Source organism: Sapajus apella, unplaced genomic scaffold (genome assembly GCF_009761245.1).
Source record: "Sapajus apella isolate SASKATOON/1434 unplaced genomic scaffold, GSC_monkey_1.0 scaffold41, whole genome shotgun sequence".
Taxonomy (NCBI): Eukaryota; Metazoa; Chordata; class Mammalia; order Primates; family Cebidae; genus Sapajus; species Sapajus apella.
In genome coordinates this window covers 14050930-14067574 of record NW_022436981.1, presented here as the reverse complement: position 1 = coordinate 14067574, position 16645 = coordinate 14050930, and the positions used below count along the sequence as shown (strand labels likewise).

The 16645-nt window shown below is 35.6% G+C and overlaps 1 protein-coding gene across 31 annotated transcripts in view; it reads left to right on the top strand.

The window, feature by feature from the left end:
- DST (dystonin) overlaps window positions 1-16645 on the top strand; it is a 496895-nt gene that overhangs the window by 423602 nt on the left and 56648 nt on the right. For 28 of the 31 annotated variants that reach the window (XM_032299802.1, XM_032299799.1, XM_032299795.1 and 25 more), the window contains 8 exons: window positions 1864-2023; window positions 2223-2549; window positions 3082-3166; window positions 4266-4507; window positions 5428-5634; window positions 14215-14334; window positions 14529-14636; window positions 16091-16309. In XM_032299802.1, the coding sequence (XP_032155693.1) occupies window positions 1864-2023; window positions 2223-2549; window positions 3082-3166; window positions 4266-4507; window positions 5428-5634; window positions 14215-14334; window positions 14529-14636; window positions 16091-16309 (1468 nt within the window). The remainder of the gene's footprint in view (window positions 1-1863; window positions 2024-2222; window positions 2550-3081; window positions 3167-4265; window positions 4508-5427; window positions 5635-14214; window positions 14335-14528; window positions 14637-16090; window positions 16310-16645) is intronic. The other 3 variants (XM_032299806.1, XM_032299824.1, XM_032299815.1) reach the window with 1 other exon arrangement.

Below are 16645 nucleotides of genomic sequence, written 5' to 3'. Positions count from 1 at the left end.
TAAGAGGGTTTATAGACATTGAGAAGTAATGATAAATGTGATATCTCAAAGTAGAAATACAGGTTGCTGTGGGAGCATACGACAGGAAGAACCTAGTCTAGGGGCAGAAAATGACAGTTAAGTTTTACAGCTGAATGGGAGCTAGCTAGGAAACAAAGAAGGTAGAAGGGTGCGCTGACTTCGTGAAGGCTAGGAAGCCTAGAGCCTGGCTCCACTGGGTGTTTGTTTTCAACGATTTTATTACAAAAGTCCAACCCATATTTCAATATCTGCATTGATGCCACATTGACTAGCCATAGTAGTAGCTATGTTGAAGAGTAATCATCTAGGCTGGTTGGGTTGAAAATTCAGCCACTGACCTGAATGAGTATGTTATATAAATTCTCACCTTCTCTGGAAAGTGAAGAGAAGGATTTGTCTAAACTTCAAATACAGAGTGTAATTAATTACAGTTTTAGGAACCGTAGAATGAAGTGTTCTCAAAGAGGTGAAAAGTCTCATCTCATATTGTCCTTTAATATGTTTCAACAGATTAACCCTTCTGTGTAGTGCCCTCAGAGCTGTGCCCTGGCTGCCATGGGACATACTCTTCAGTAATTTTAAAAGAATAACTGGGCGAATGTCTAGATCTCTGCTTTACTGCCATAACTGGTCTTCTTTTCCTAACACCTTCTTCACAGACATATTACATTGAGGGATATTGGTAATAGTTATGATTCACACCTGGATTTATTGTGGACAGTTTAAATCATTGTAAATGAAATCCCATCACGGAATAGTTATTTCCACTGATTTTAGGTGATTGGATATTTGAATTTAGAAAAAAAGGTCACAGATGGTGATAATCCACAAGTAATTATGAATATAGTAATTTTATTAATTTTTTTAGAATCAAATGTATCAACTGAAAGTTTTTAAAAATATATGTGTGTATATTGTGGTATGTTACAGAAATTATATTTAATAGTTCTTGCCAATTTTCTATAATTCTCTTCTTCCTTATAGAAAGCTAATTTCTCAAAACATGTAATTCCCTGAAAATTAAACATAATAAGAAATTAAGGTAACAGTATTTCTCGATCCCAGCCCTCTATGTACTCAGGATTTGATACTAAATCAGGTACTCTCTGTGCAGACCAGCACAATAGCTTGCCCTAGATAAATACTGAGGATGGTAGAAGCAGGTTTTAACTTACCTTAGTCCTCTGCAACTGAGGAAGCATGTATTTCCAAAGGTATTTTAAACTACCGGTAAAAGTCCAATGAATACTTTTACCCTGTTCATAATATTTTAATCCATAAAAAAAAATATTGATTTTTGGAAGTAAACCTGACACTGTGCTTTTATAAAATAGGAATCACTATAAATTCCACTAAGCAGGGGAGGAAGAAGCTATGTATGCCCTTCAAAATTTGAAACCAATTTTGACCATTTGATTAAAAGCTATCTCAGTATCTGTTGCTTCAATTGAAATTAATATATAAAGCACTTAAAATGAGGCCTGGCACAGAATATGGGTTCAATAAATTTTACCTATTTTGTTGTTACTATTGCTGCTGCTGTTATTTTAACATTGCTGTCATTATTATAACTATAATTATTGGAAGTATTATTACAAATGACTACTTCAGACTTTCATGAGATTCAGGAACTTGAGAATGATCTGTTGTTCAACTTTAATTTTTTTTAAACTGAAGAATTGTTTTAACATGTTCTTTAAATGTTAAGAGATTTAAATTTTAACCTTAGATAGTTCTACAGAAAATGTTTAGAATAGATTGCAGGAGCATGACTGAAGATTTTTGCTGAATATTTCATACATTCTTCATGCCTAAATGACCTCTATCTTGGCACATTTATAGGAATCGTCAGTTGGAAGGTATCTCAGTGGTAGCACAACAATTTCATGAAACCTTAGAACCACTGAACGAGTGGCTTACGACCATAGAAAAGAGACTGGTGAATTGTGAACCCATAGGAACCCAAGCATCTAAACTTGAGGAACAAATTACACAGCACAAAGTAAGATGTAAATCACACTTTAGCGAGGTTCAGTTTTTATTGTGTAGTTTTGTGACATAAATTTGAGTCATGTACTATTGTTTTGTTTAATTGCAAACTAAATCCATTTCATATGTCATGCTTTAGTTTTATGTATGTTTTCATTTTTATTTGTCCATTCTTTTTGTTTTTCTTGTTTGTTTTTTCAAACTTTGTTTAGGCCTTAGAAGATGACATCATCAATCACAATAAACATTTACACCAGGCTGTTAGCATTGGCCAGTCCTTAAAGGTTTTGAGCTCCAGGGAGGATAAAGATATGGTGCAGAGTAAATTAGACTTCTCTCAAGTGTGGTACATTGAGATTCAAGAGAAAAGTCACAGCAGGTCTGAGCTCCTCCAGCAGGCCTTATGTAATGCTAAGATTTTTGGGGAAGATGAAGTTGAGCTGATGAACTGGCTGAATGAAGTGCATGACAAACTGAGCAAGCTCTCAGTCCAGGATTACAGCACTGAGGGGCTATGGAAGCAGCAGTCTGAACTTCGGGTATTTTGATTTATTTTTATTTTATTTTATCTTATTTTTTCATTTCAATTGTCATTATTTCTGAGTCCTTATTTCTGTGCAATTTTATGTTTATGATGATTTCAATGAATTACTGTACTCAAAAAGACTTTGTTTATACAGATTACTTTTAATGAAGTCATTTTAAAAAAGGGATTGAGTCTATTTAATTAGCTGGATATTTCACTTTTCATTTTGTTATTTTATTGTACAAATTTATTAAGACCTATATTAGCCAGTACTTTAGTACATCCACAACGCCCATTTTCATAGGGCCCTAAGTGTTTTCTGAAAAGGAATATGCTGTGAATTATGGTAAATGAACATAGGACATGGGGCACAGTGGTGAAGAGAAAAGGTCTAAACATGGAACCAGTAAGAATATGTGAAAATGTGAGATATTTACTCAAATATGTCTCTGTGAAATATAATTAAAGTTCTCTGAGATTAACTAATCTTAATGCTGACTTAAATGTTTTTCCGCCCCACATAAAAATGGTACCTGTGTTTTTAGGTTCTGCAAGAGGACATCTTACTCAGGAAACAAAATGTAGATCAGGCTTTACTAAATGGTTTAGAACTACTTAAACAAACCACAGGTGAGATATCTTTCAAATCAAATAATTATATGGTCAGCATTTAACATTGTTTTCAAAATATTTTAGGGATGGGAAAAATCTAAAACACTTTATAATTTTTGGTCCATTCCAAGACTTTTATTCTGGGAAATACTTTGAAGACCAATCAAGGGGGTGGTTAGGATATGATCTCACTTTTTTCTCATGATCTCACTTGAGTTTTTGATGGAAGTTGTGTGTATTACTCATAACATAAAGCGCTTTGGCACAGGAGCTCATCAGAGAAGCCCAGGGCAGGGTTACATTACTTTTCCACTTGTGGAAGGCAGATGAAAACGTAGGTTGTAGACGATTTCTTTTTAAGATAGATTGCATTGCAGTGACACACAGTATGGCTATATGCATAGGTATACACAGGCTGCATTTCTTCATGTCTGAATCACTAAGAAAACCGATATGTAGTTTAGTATCTATATGAAATTTTAGGACGACTCAGAGAAACTAGTTTTAATGATTTCTTTGGCCATAGGAATTTCACTATACCTATATCCAGTTTAGCAATATGTAAATTTTGGGAGCAAGTATTATTCATTATGTGTTGAATAAATTAAATGTAGAATCAAGACCCTTGAGCTAGAAGTCTGAAGCCCAGGACACAGTTTTTCTGTGTGTCATGAAATGAGGTAGAGGCAAGTAAAGATCTGTTAGAATAGTGCAGATGAGTAATGATGAGTAACTAAGAGCAGAGAGGCTAAGTACCTTGCCCGAAGTAACCCAGCTTTTAAGCCATGCGTGAAGTCAGTATCTGAAGTCCATCAGTTTTTAACCCCTCTGCTTTGAAAACAAAGTGTCATATAAACAGACACGAAAGTACTGCTTTCCACGTAACTAAAGACACTTAGCCCTTTCCGGTTTCTACACTCGTATTCAGATTTGCCTGAAATCTTGGGAAAGATTAAAATTTAGAAAAGGGTTTATCTTGAGTAAGATTATCTTTAGAAAAATGTCTCCTTTTGTTCCCTAGAAAATTTCATCAGTGTTCCATAATATCTGAAGAAACCCTCCCTCCACCTTTTTTTTTTTTTCGTTCATAAGAAATAACGTGACTTTGAAATTTTAGGTGATGAAGTTTTAATAATTCAAGATAAATTGGAAGCCATTAAAGCAAGATACAAAGACATTACTAAACTGAGCACTGATGTGGCCAAGACTCTGGAACAGGCGCTGCAGCTTGCAAGGCGGTTGCACTCCACACACGAGGAGCTGTGCACCTGGCTGGACAAGGTGGAGGTGGAATTACTTTCGTATGAAACTCAGGTCCTGAAAGGAGAAGCAGCAAGTCAAGCACAAGTGAGACAAAAAGTAAGCTCTGATTTCTGCATTTTTGATTAGTCTTTTATCTTTTAGGGAGTCTTAACTCACACAAGAATCATATTATGTTTGTCTTATATCATTACATATGCTGAAGGATGCCTTGGTGGGTAGAGACCCAAAAGAAATTGGCAGCAGATGAACTGTTTAAACTTTTAGGAGCCCAGAGATGAAAACAGTGTTTTATAATTGTTTCAAGAGTATTATATTTGGGAGTATAGTTTGTTACCCAAAGGACAGAATGTTGAAAACAGAAAAAAAAGAAAAGTGATCATTGTTTCGAAGACACATATAATTTGGTTGAAATACCAATATTTCTGTAAGATAACATGGGGTGGGTTTTCTAATTATATCACAAAAGTGGCATACTGCCATGGTAATCATTCTTCTTTTCAAAGATACCAACCTCTGTTTTTATCATCCTTGAAGTATGATCACATGTGGGTAAAAGGGAGTTGGTGAGGTCAGGCTCACTGAGCCTGTAATGATTCTGCTGTCATGATTTAAAGCTAGTTTGTCCTCATTTTGAGGGTTACTTAATTCTGGCTCGGAATGTCTTCTTTATTTTACTTTTCTGTTACCTGATTACTTAGAGATTCCCAGAAAGCGAAGAATAATACATGTTAACCTGCTTGTTTTTGCTTCTGAAATTTTAAATATTTATATTAAATTTCAAAGATAAAATCTTGCCATGTCGACAAATGAATTGTTCTTTGAACTTCTCAGGAAATACTTTTCTTTTTGCAAAATAGCTTTAAATAAAAAAGGTTTATTTAACTCAACTGAAACTTAGGGAGAGGGGAGTGGGGCAAAGCACCACATTCTTCGCCTGCAAAGGGCTTGAGCTCCAAGAACAGTTAAAGGAAAAATCTGTTGAAGCGCTTAAGTGTTACTCATTTGTATGTTTTCAGGAACTGAAGAAGGAAGCTAAGAACCACAAAGCCTTACTGGACTCCCTGAATGAAGTGAGCAGTGCTTTGCTGGAACTGGTACCATGGAGGGCAAGAGAAGGACTTGAGAAAATGGTAGCTGAGGACAATGAGCGCTACCGATTAGTGAGCGACACCATCACTCAGAAGGTGGAGGAGATCGATGCTGCGATTCTGAGATCACAGCAGGTAGGGAAAAATAGTTTGTTGTCTAGGCAATAAATTTTCTCCAGCTGTTCCCAGAGCCTTTACCTGAACAAAGATGCCCGTTAATACTGTTTGCATTCATTTGCTATGCTTCCAAAATGGAAGGATGGATTTGAAAAGAAGTTGACTGGGCTCCTTCGACGTCTGAGCACCAGGGCAAGGCTGATCTGTGCATTGTTAACAGCCATCTGCCTCATTGTTTCAGATTTATCCTTACCAAGTCAGACATTGCAAAGATCAGCCCTGCTTTCCAAACAAAATGCTTTTGTCTACACATAACGCATATGGCTGATATTAATTTTTATGCATTGACTAACTCTAATCAGTATGTGAGTAAATACTGTGAATTGTCATGTAAGTCAGTATTAACTCTTCATTTACAGAAAGCTGTGGCAAAGAGAAAGGTTTTTTTTTTATTAAAAGGAAGCAGTTTTGTTGGTAATATGAAGTCTTTTTCAGAAAATGACAGAAGAGGGAAAGATGATAGGTTCCAATTTGTCTATAACTCCTGCAGAATGTATACTCCAGAAGTTTTATAGGCTTTCAGCCCTTAGCCATAGCTGCCTGGGAAGACTGTGGGCAATGAGTGGGGTCCTAGAAATAGAAGTTTGTAATGTGTTGATTAACTTTAGTTGAAGTTTCTGTGAATATTTACAATAAGTCATCAGACTTACTACAGAGTTTATGTGTGGGAGTAGTATGATATTGCAGTGTACTTTAGAGCAGAGCTTAGAATGGTGTACAATGAAATTTTTACTATTATGAGCCAAAAACAAGAAGCATAAATCAGGCAGATTCTGTGGGAGTATCCAAAATTAATTTTCTAATGTTGCCATAAAAGTGGAATTTATATAGTTAGTTCTAAAGCATAATATTCCCCTTCTCATTTTAGTGCAATGCTGGTAGAATGACAGCAACTGATGAAATGCAGTGATAGCAAAAGCCCTGCCTAAGAAATTTTTGTGAAGGAGGGCATTCGTGCTTGAGGAATGTATTTGCGTGACTCTTTTTAAACAGAGGAGTTTTATGCCTCATTATTAAAGGAAAATGAGTGTGTTTATTTGTGAAGTTTATTCAGCTATTGAAAAATATTGTATTTTTTAAACTGAAATTCATTTGAACATTTCAGAACTGGCACTGAAGGCTTCTCTAAATAGCCAGAAAATTATTCTGTACGCTTGGGAGTAAGATTTTCTTGAGAAGTTGAGTATGGTTGGTTAGTTCAGTAAAGTGGGACAGTAATAAGGGCACCGTCCCAGACTGAGTTTTCATTCGTTAGTAATCTCTGGTATGTGCCAAGGTCATTAACTGTGGCCAGGTTCTTCAAGGTTTTGCAGATGTTTTCCAAAGGCTTGGGAGAAAGTAAGTCAGAGTTAAGTCTTCCAGAATCCAAGACACAGATCCTTTAGGAAAATAATGATTTGGTTTTTTTTTTTTCCCCTCATAAAATCAATCCTTATTTAAAATCTCAAGAATTTCTCAAAGAATATAGAAAAATTCATGAAAGAAGGAAGATGGAAGCAATTTGGTCTTATCCTTCCAGCCTTCCTCTTGAGAAAGAAGGACAATGTATATAGTAACATCCTTTTGAGAGAGAAAGGCAACGTATATAGTAAAAGTTTTACTACCAGTAGATTACACATATTAATACCATTAATATCTTCTCGTTGTTCATGTGTGTATTTTTATCTTCATTTCCTTGAAATACCTGCAAGTATGGTCCAATGAAAATACCTTCAGTAAGCCTACATAGACACACAGGTATTTAGAGCTGGGAGGAACATGCACAGTGTACATGGGATAAAGCGACTTGCCTGTGTCTCACAAGCAGGAAGTGGCAGAGTAGCAACTCAAATTTCATTCTTATCTCATTCTCCCTCACTGCTGTGCCTCCTCGTAAATTATGTAGAGAGGAAAACCCTCGAGGGTAGTGAACCATTTTTTTCTAAACTTCTTCAGTAATCTGAAGGTTCCATTATTACAGCAAAATAGAGGTATATAATGAGCATATTTCCAGCTATAAAGACTGTGGGGGATGAGAATGCAACACTAAAAGGATCATAAAACATGACCGTGTAGGGAAGCCTAAGAATAGAGTAGTAGGTACCTGTCTTTCTGGTATGGTGGGAACTTTGCACTTATAAGTTTCTAAACTCATGATTTTCAAGTTTATAAAGGAGCTGATATATCACTGAAATATTTTATAAGGTTGCCTACTTTTAGATGTATACAGATATGCCTCCTTTATAATATCAACCTGCTTTTTGTAATTTAACAAAAGCATAAGCACTTTGTGAATGGTCAAGCCGCAATCACAGAATGTATTGACTTTTAAACATCCAGACGGAAGATGTCAAGAAAAACATGGAAAAGAATTAAAAGTTTGAAGGGAGAACAGAAGGGAACATACAGATTTCTTCTAAATAGCCTATACTTTGTAATCACCTTGTGTAAATTTAGGTTTTTAAAAAATTTTGCTTTGACAGGGTTAGATTTTCTTGTTAATCCTATATCACAATAACAGTTTTGAAAAGATATGCAGTTGAACTTCTATAACATAGGTATGAAGGTCCTATTTGTTATTATTTGAGAAGAATTGAACAGCCTCGGTAATGGGTGATGAGTGAGAACTTGTACCTTTGCTGATACCACCCACCAAGCCCCCAGATCTGACTCCAGATTTGCAAGCATTGATAATCTGAAAAGGATATGATTTTGTAAAGTAATTGGGCCCATTCATTACTTTTAGGAAGAATCTGAATGGGACAAGGTAGCTTCGTAAATAATGATGTTGAGCTAAACTGCCTCCTTCTCATAGTACCTGCCATCATCTGAGTTAGAAACTACGTATTTCTGCATTTTAAACGTACACAGAGTAGCATATCTTTGTTGCTTTCTTTCTACAAGCCCTGTGGAAATGGGGAAAGACGCTTTTGCTTGAAAGATGTACAGACTTGGGTTCTGAATTCAGACTGCCTTGATTCTTAAAGCCTCAGCGCAATTCATCGTCCTTTGCTTCTTATAATGTACAATTATCAGTAGTTGGTAAAATATGTATATCTCACAGGGTTTGGGAATCCCAAACATTCTTCAGCAGTTCTAATTGCTTGGCTTATGTAAGCGGGCCCCATAATAATCCTGTTATAAAGGCCCTTGGATTGGTGGTTTGGGTGCAGTTAATCCAAACAACTCATTGGGTCATTAGGAATCAGCCTGGAGAAAAATACCACCTGTTTATTTCTTTTAAAGGACCAGAAGAAAACATATCCTACAGAAATGAGATTTGTTTAGTCCCTCCAGGTGTTGTGGATGGGAAAATATGGGCTGTGTTATAAATAATGAGAGGCAAAGTGAAAGGAAATGCTAATCAAAAGAATGTGATAAGCGCCCCAGTCAGGGGAAGGGAGTAAAAAGGATGTCCTTGAGGTTAAGATTTGCTTGTCACTTCGCCTTAAACCTCTGTTAAAACCCACTATGTATTGACTGTTGTGGTAATGTGTAATACTCAGGTGGTAAATGCTGAGCCTGAGATTCTAACAAAGGTGGTCCAACTTTGGCGGTCCAGAAATCAAACCACCTTCTTTAGAATCTCAGGCTCAGCATTTACCACCTGAGTACTCTTTGGTAAGTTAGTTAACTTCCCTTTACCTTATTTTTCTAAGCTGGAAATGGAGTTCATGGCAGTACTCACATGATACAGTTGTCAGGAATGAAGTAGTTATTGCATATTAAGCAATTAGAACAATGTGCTCAGTGGGATGCTGGCTGTTACTGTTTTAGAGAGTGTTTTTCAGGCATATTTAGATGTAGCCACTTAAAATGTCTTGCACTAACTTTTAGAAGATTCCTGAAATGTTAATTCAACTATAATAGATGGTAACTAGAGTTGGTGGTTAGACTCCTCTGATGCTATTAAAGTATTTCCCCAAATGCAATTATGGATGCCAAGATTATCAACATTTTATGTTAAGTCAAATTTTACTTCCTGTATGAGCAGTAAACAAATTCATTAAAATTTGGCCTAGTATATTGTTTTCCGTGTTGCTTACATGTAAAATGAACCATTTTTATGGTCTATTAGAAATACGCGTTAACCAGTCATTTGAGTGAGTCATAGACCTAAAATGCCTCTCCTGACTATAACTTACTTAACGTAGACTTAATGGAGATCCTGTAGTTACTCTATTTGTTGCTTAGCAATATTTGCTGTTTTAATAAAAAATTTCTCAAATGGCAGAAGGATAATTTCTGCTTGAAGCCTTTTTTTTTTTTTTTTTTTTTTTTTAAAGAGAAAATTTTTTTTTTTTTTCAAAAAAAATTTTTTTGGTTTTCTCGTTTCTTTTTTTGGGAACTTAGAGGTTAACACCATACTGTTTACTGCTAGAAAGTTTTTTTTTTTTTTTTTTTTTTTAAATAGGGGAGACATAGTGTTAAACTAATATTAATACTTAACAGCCTGACTTTCTTTATGAGGACTCTGATATAAATACTGTCAGGCTGAACACAAACGATAGGAGTGGGTGTCACTTTATTTATTTTCAGGAATCAGTAGAAGAAAAAAATTCATAATTGTTAAATTTTATTCAGGTATCTTGCAGCATTTACACTCAGGTAGAAAAGCCTGGACTGTTTTTCTCAGTCTTATATTCTTTAGGTAAATCACATCAGTTTTTAACTATAGCTTCATTGTATATGCCTTCGAAAGTCACAATCCTCATAGAAGACTTTCACTTCTTTTTCATGGGGATTCTTTCTCCACACATGAAGCTGCTGAATTGGTTGATGAAATGTTTTTCTTTTGTTTTCATATTGATCAATAATTGCTAATGAATAACTCCATTTGAAATTAAATAATATCATAGAAATTATTGAACCAGATTAAGGTAGATTTTTTTTTTTTCAAATGGTTTCTTGGTTTTCTTACAATTACAGAAAGTCTGCCTATAAGCTTGACAATATTAAATTGTCAATATTAAAAAATAAATTATACCCCATGTTGATGAAATTATAGCAAAATACTGCTTGTGGGAGTATATATTAATACATTCTATATGAAGGGCAGTTTGGCAGTATATATCTTAAGAGAGAAAACACAAATAGGAACTTACAGGTGAGAGGTTACTCACAGAGTTGTTTTCCTTTCTTTAAAAAAAATTTTATTCAATATATTTTCATTTGATTTTTAATTTTTATGGGCACATAGAAGATATATATATATATATATATATATATATGAGGCATGTAAGTTATTTTGATACAGGCATACAATGTCTTTTTAAAATTAAACTTGTTTTACGATCATTATAAATTCATCTGCAGTTGTAGGAAATAATACAGAGAAATCCCATTGGATCCTTTACTCACTTTTCCCCAATGGTAACATCTTTACAGTGAAATATCACAAGCAGGATACGGACATTGATACAGTCAAGATACAGAATATTTCTCTCACCACAGGAATCCTTTATGCTGCTCTGTGAGCCACACCCATTCCATCCCACTCTATCCTCCCTAACGTCTGTCAGCCACAAAGCTATTCTTTATTTCTATAATGTTATCTCAAGAATGTTCAAGTGTTTTTTTAGTCACAACCTCTTTCTCTTCTTCTTCTGGGACTCTGATAACATGAATGTTAGGACTTCAGTGGTAGTCCCACAGGTACCTGCAGCTCTGATTATTTTTTAATTTATTTTCTGTTATTCAGCCTGTGTAATTTCTTTTTCTTCGCTGATTCTTTCTTTTGTCCCCTTCATTGAGCTCATCCACTGACATTTTTATTTCAGTTATGCTTTTCAGTTCTACATTTTCTTTTGGTTCTTTTTTATACTGTATATTCTTTTTATTTGCTGAGATGTTCTACGTTGTCGGTGAAGCCTTCTAATTTTTTGTTTCAACTGTGAACATTCAGAAGTACTCATTGAAGCATTTTTATCATGGCTGCTTTAAAATCATTGTCAGATAATTCTAACAGGTCTTCCATTTCAGTATAGGCATCTATTTGATTATGTTCTTTAATTTAGTTAGAGATTTTCCTGGCTCTTATATGATGTTATGAGTGTTAGAGCTTAAGCTTTCTGTTTTAGCTGCCTTCCCCTGTTGCCACTCTGGCAGAAGAACCTGGGGGTGCTACCAGGTGAAGGTAGAAGTCCTGGTTCCCAGTTCAACCTCTGTTGACACCTAGGGGATGGCTTGTCAGTTCCGCTGGGTGGGAGTGGGAGTTCCAGCTCCCTGTGTGGTCTCTACTGGTACCACAGTGCAGGTGACTGTGATGGTAACACACAGAGATGGTGAAGATCCTGACTCTCCACAAGGCCTTCTCTGACATCACCCCAGAGGAGAGGAGGGAGGGGTACCTCCTTACTGCTTAGTGGGTGTGGAAGCCCAGTCTCCCCATATGGTCTTCACTGACATGATAGTCTGGGGCCTTGTTTTTGGGCAGAAGGGGTGAAACTTCGGCTCCCTACTTGGCATTCTCTAACGTCTCCTGGCAGGAGTGTTGGGGACTTTGTCACAGCATTACAAGGGAGGAAGTGTAGGCCCCCCATTTTTCATTTGTTGGCATGAGTGTGAGTGGAGCAACCATTATTTTCTGTAGTGTTTGGTTGGAACAGAGTGATTATTGTTTAAAAGTTGTCTGTTTTGCTAAACTACTCCTTTCCTGGTCCTTTGGCTAGAGAGAGCAGGCTTGTGTTGGGACTTTGTCTGTACCCATTAGTGTTGTGTGGTTGCCAGTTTCTCCAGCATCTAGTCTTAGATACGTGAGGCAAAGAGAAAATCCCAGAGAACTCACCACTGTGTTCTTCCTTGCAGCCTGAGGTCCATAGCAGTTCTGTCCTAGTCTCTCTACTTTGAGGAGTCTTCTTATGTAATGCCCATGAGTTTTAGGTGTATTTATCATGAAGAACAGAGAAAAGTTAATGTACTCCATCTTCCCATGAATTGACATAGTGTTGCAGTGAGTTTTAGAATTTTAAAAAACCGAGTTTCTTATCTCCACCCATCTCTCTCCCCACCTACCTATTTTCCAACCCTCATCTGGATTTCCAGATTCCTTTGAAAAATTAGAAGATCTAGCAGTAATGAACTTGAATAGCCAGAATGTCCATTCCTTATTAATTCTTCCAGCTGAGGTCATTTTAGCGATCATTTATTGTTGGTTCTGTGGTGTCACAGGCCCATTTTGTTCATTTATGGTAACTACTTGGCCCTGGAAGGCACTGGGGTTTACCTGATGGAAGACATTGAAAACGTTCATGCTCTTTGACTTGATAGTCACTTCTAGGAATCTACACGAAGGAGCTAATTAGAGATGCCAACAGAAATTTATGTACAGATGCCAGGCCTGGTGGTTCACGCCTGTAATCTCAGCACTTTCGGAGGCCGAGGCAGGTGGATCTCTTGAGGTCAGGAATTCGAAACCAGCCTGTCCAACATGGCGAAACCCCGTCTCTACTAAAAATACAAAATTAGCCAGGCATGGTGGTGCATGCCTCTAATCCCAGCTACTCAGGAGGTTGAGGCAGGAGAATCACTTGCACCTGGGAGGCAGAGGTTGTTAGCCAAGATCATGCCACTGCACTCCAGCCTGGGCGACAAGAGCAAAAACTCCATCTCAAAAAAAAAACAAAAAAGAAGAAAAGAAATTTATGTGCAGATATTCATTATAAGGTTGTTTGTGTAATAACAAAAATGCAGAAAGCTAAAATCCAGGTATGCTAGAATATGATATTATTTCAAAATCATGTTTAAAGGAGTATGATGGGGAATGTTCATAGTAAATGAAAAAGCAGGATATAAAGCTGTTTACACAGCGTCATCCCAGACATTTCTACAAATCTTTCTCTCTTGATTTGTGGAAGAAAATTCACTAAAATACCAACAGTGTTAACTCTAGGTTTTAATTTTCTTCTGTATGTTTTTCTCTGCTTTATGAATTTATACTGCACTCATAAATTACTGTTATGATCAAGAAAATAACATCTCTTAAAATATTTAAGAATGCTCTTAAAAATGTTTTCTGCCATTAAATGAGATGCTTAAAAATTACACTTGAATTATTTAGGGGTATTCTCTGCATACATAGAGATGTATATTTACACATAACATTTATAAACATAATAGCATAATAAATGGAAATACTCTATTCTTTTTTCTAGGAATCATGTACTTTGATAGCAGAGTGTTAGCACATATCGTAGGCGTTGAAGTGATGGGTGAAATTATTGAAAGATGATACCTAGCTGTTGGCTTTCATAACTGGTAATTTTTTGGTCAGTATTCCTGAGGTGCAAATTATTAAGACTGCCCCAAAAGAAGGCAGTAGTGCCAGCTGTCCTAAAATCATTAATGTAGTGCTGTAAATCCAACATGTGTTAAGAGCTTGTGTGGAAAGTTTTTCTTTCTTTAAAACTTAGTTATTATCACTAATTATTTTAGGATGCATGAGGAGATAAGCTCAGATTTTCCACTTGTGTAATAAGGATATTTCAAAGAAATGTAGATAGGTGTTTTCTGGCTCTGGAAACAGGAACGTGCTGACCTAATTATTTATCTTTTGTTTAGTTTGACCAAGCAGCTGATGCTGAGTTATCCTGGATTACTGAAACAGAAAAAAAATTGATGTCTCTGGGTGACATCAGGCTTGAGCAAGACCAGACTTCTGCTCAGCTTCAAGTTCAAAAGGTGAAGAAATACATTTCCAATTGCCATATAATTTATTTGCTGGTGTGCTCCAAGTCTGTAAAATGTGCTTGTGTGATTTACTTTTAAGACCCCTCTGGTGTAACTTGGTATTTTTAAATACTTCACCTAATTGTTTTCGTTTTAGTCATACAATTTCTTGTTTTGTTTTTTGTCTTTATTTTGGTAAATCACAGACATTCACCATGGAGATTTTGAGACACAAGGATATTATTGATGAACTTGTTAAATCCGGGCATAAAATCATGACTGCATGCAGTGAAGAGGAAAAGCAATCAATGAAGGTATAATCTTGTCTGTGGTCTGGTAGTGGGACTCTTGAAAAAACAGCAGATGTTGAACTTTCAGTCCTAGAGAAACACTTTTCTGTCATCCACAGCTGCCATTTAAGCAGCAAAAATAATTAGTTTAAATAAGGCATTTTTCAAATTTATAGAGTAACAGTGAAAGGAATATTTCTTAAGAGAATCACTATGAGGACAATCTTTTTGAATAGGCACAAAGGCTATTGAAGTTTGAGACCTTGGCTAACTGGCATGCATTAAGCTTTCAATTAATGTTAGCTGTCTTATTACCATGATTTTCAGTCTAAATTATTGTTTTTATATGTATCAACTATTGTTTATATACTTCAGAGACATTTGGGCCTCTTAACAAAAACCAAAGTATGTAGTTCTCTCTAATGCTGAAATCCACTTTGTATAAAGTTACAGTAAGCTACATAGGGAAAATATGAGCTGAGTAATTAAGGGAGCATTCAGTTTGTGTAGTTTTAATTATCCTTTAAATTGGCATAAAACCAGCCACAAATAAAAATTTTCAATTCATATTCAGACATGTAAGCAGCCTAAAGAAATTGATGTATAATATTGCTTCTGGTAGTAAAGATATCTCATGGCAAAAAAATATAGGAATCTCTGTGCCTAAAATTACATTTTAAAAAGTATACATTACTTTTAAGGTAGACCATAGATAAAATAATAGAATGCAGGATGTCATGATATGCACTTTGTTACTTACACTCTACAATGGCGATTTTCTTATTTGTAATTGAATCCTTATTATTTCTGTAAAGACTCTGATGTGAAAAAATACATTGTCACGAAATAAATAATTTTTGTTATTCTGTTGTTTATTGGTTTATGTTTGTGTTTTATCTTCTGCTATTAGTTTTTGCTATGAATTTATAACATAATCTAGATCACTGTGACTACCCTGTTAAATCAGTGTATAGCACAATGATACAGTGTTCTGCTTTGATTCCTCTCTCTCTCTCTCTCCCTCTCCATATATATATATACACACACACATATGTATATATACATATACACACATATGTGTGTGTATATAATTAATTTTGTTAACTAGAAATTTTTACAATTTCATTTGCAAAAGGTAGTTTTTATTTTTTTTTCCTGCAAAGTAAATGTTGCCAGAGTCATGTAAGATTTATATTCTAACCTTGAAACCATTTTAAGAATGACTGGAGAATTTTGCTTATTGTTTTTGGAGATCTCAGTGTCTTATTCATAAAAAACTTGAGGCCCTTTAATTTAAAGTAAACTTTTATACATAGAAATTATTAAAATCCGAATAGTTTTTGTGGATGCATTTATTTAACATATGTTTGTCGAATGCCCACTCTGTCCAGGTGTAGTGTTGGACAGAGCACTGTGGAGTGCTTGTGTTCGTTGGCCTGACCAATTAAACATTTCATCTTCTTCTTCTTCTTTTCTAGAAAAAACTGGACAAGGTACTGAAGAACTACGATACCATCTGCCAGATTAACTCAGAGAGGTATCTGCAGCTGGAACGGGCACAGTCCCTGGTTAACCAGTTCTGGGAAACATATGAAGAACTTTGGCCATGGCTGACAGAAACACAAACAATTATCTCTCAGCTTCCTGCCCCAGCCCTTGAATATGAAACTCTAAGGCAGCAGCAGGAAGAACATCGGGTAAGCCTGGTGTGAAAGAGAATATTGTATTCCCCATTAGAAGAGAATCATGATTTTTATGACGGTTTTTAGTGCTGTTAAACACTTACATGATTAAGGCATTTTGATAATACTGTGTTCTGGTCTGTGTAATTTGCTTACCTCATAATTGCTTGTTATACAGGGTTATAGTGAGAAGGCTCATGTGGATAGACTTATTATATATGTCATTGGTTATATCACAACTTTTATAAAATTGAATGCAGTATAAACCATCTAGATAGAAAAAAATTCCCATTTAAAAATGTTACAGAAATAAGCTTTTGAAGCACTCTCAATTTACACACATTGAATTGT